The 2068-nt window shown below is 36.7% G+C and overlaps 1 protein-coding gene across 1 annotated transcript in view; it reads left to right on the top strand.

Annotated features, from left to right (window-relative positions):
- The window catches only part of LOC106883256 (uncharacterized), a 58958-nt gene that overhangs the window by 34617 nt on the left and 22273 nt on the right, over positions 1–2068 (top strand). The window contains exon 11 of the mRNA XM_052971576.1: positions 244–416. Coding sequence (XP_052827536.1) covers positions 244–416 — 173 coding nt within the window. The remainder of the gene's footprint in view (positions 1–243; positions 417–2068) is intronic.

Genomic DNA, 2068 nt, shown 5'->3' with positions numbered 1-2068 from the left:
TCAATATGAACATTTATTGTGGTTTAGAGTCAAGATTTGACTGCTATTTTTCAGCGTGGCGGTATCTATCTATCTATCTATTTCTTTCTATGTATGTATGTATCTATCTTTTTTTCTTTCTAACCATCAATTATTTTTCTCTGTTGCCTTCTCCCCCCTCCCCCTCTCTCAAGACACATTACATAAGAACAAAGAATTTTGCAACTCAATGATAAGCGATTCATTATGTTTTTTTTATTGCAGAAAAAGTATTTTACTAACCAACTGCAGTTTATCAACCAACTGTTAAGTTCAAAATCTGACCGTTGGGAATTGGAATGGTTTCAAATATGGTTGGAAAAATCTCTAAAGACCCATTTAAAAACCAGTAAACACTCCAAGGGCTTTGAAATTGACGAAGCCTTTGCAATGAAGAGGTAAGCAAATGACCAACATATTTTGAAGCAAATTTTTACATTTCATGACTATGTTGTTAAGAAGCTCACTTTGCACCTAATGGTTGATATCAGTGGCCCAATTTCTTTTCTTGTATTTCATTTGAAGGAACCCTATTTTTTTTTACCCCTTTTTGACTGGGGATTTTCTCTTCACACTTACTCTATTACTTGTCTTCTCCAGCTTCCATCTCCTCCCTCTCATCATATGATGATGGTGTTGTACTTCTAGTTGCTACCATCAAAAGATAGTGTGCATGTATGCTCATTTGCTTCTAGGACCAGACATGAGGCAACATCATTTACTATTTCCAGATCTGTGACTAATGGTTATCTGGAAGCTGAGACCTACTGCTTTTCTCTGCTTTCCTTTCTCTTTTTCTTTCCTAGCATTTCATCTTCTTTATGGCAAAAATCAATTAAATGGTTTTTTTTTACTATCATGCATGTAACAATGAGGCCTTTAGCCCTGCACCATCAGTCTCATTCATCTGAGCAAAACTCTGTGTGACCTTGGAGTCATTATGACTTGCAAATCCGTCTTGACATCTCTTGACCATATTTCACTTTTTGATACTCCTGCATTAACTACCCATCCATTCTGCAAACCAGTCACTGGTCTACATTATTTTCATTGTCTCTGATCATCATCCTTATATTTCTACTAGCTGGCCCCGTGTCATCAAAAATGATGGCTAATTGTAGTATTTTATATATAAATAAGGGACATAATAATCACACATACAAACATTCATATACTTCCCTTGTACATGCACACACATACTCACACAGAGTTGAAACGCTATTTGATTTTTCTTTTCAACGTTGAATGTTCACCATCTCATTTCTATTGCACACACACACACACACAAACATTCACATGACTCCCTTTTACATACACACACATATACTCATGCAGAGTTGAAACACTGTTTGATTTTTCTTTTCAACTTTGAATGTTCACCATCCCACTTCTATTGCACGCACACGCGCACACACACACACACACACACACACACACACACACAAACATTCACATGACTCCTTTTTACATACACACACATATACACATGCAGAGTTGAAACGCTGTTTGATTTTTGTTATCACCGTAGAACTTCCATCGTCCTACTACCAAGTTTGCCATCACTCCTTCCTTCCTTATTCATCTATCACCCCCTTCCTTTCTCCTTCATATGTTGTGACGGAGAAATACACAAGAGTATTATTATCGTAGATATTCCATATACTGAAACACAAGTGTATGGGAAAAAAAGTATGTCTATTTCAACCAGTGTTTTATTTGTCTTCTGTCTTGAAATTGCAGCAAACTGTGCCATAAAATTTACCCTTCTCAAATGGCAGATTTTTTTCGTAACATTTCTTTTAGCACTTCTGTTATTTCAATGATAATTGAAAACCTTCATTTCTATCCTGGAGCAAAGAGAAGATGGCTGGTTTTACACAATTCTTTATTACTCTTTTACTCTTTTACTTGTTTCAGTCATTTGACTGTGGCCATGCTGGAGCACCGCCTTTAGTCGAGCAAATTGACCCCAGGATTTATTCTTTGGAAGCCTAGTATTATTCTATCGGTCTCTTTTGCCGAACCGCTAAGTTACGGGGGACCTAAACAC

This window comes from Octopus bimaculoides, chromosome 1 (assembly GCF_001194135.2).
Source record: "Octopus bimaculoides isolate UCB-OBI-ISO-001 chromosome 1, ASM119413v2, whole genome shotgun sequence".
Taxonomy (NCBI): Eukaryota; Metazoa; Mollusca; class Cephalopoda; order Octopoda; family Octopodidae; genus Octopus; species Octopus bimaculoides.
This window is presented reverse-complemented; position numbering and strand designations above follow the sequence as displayed.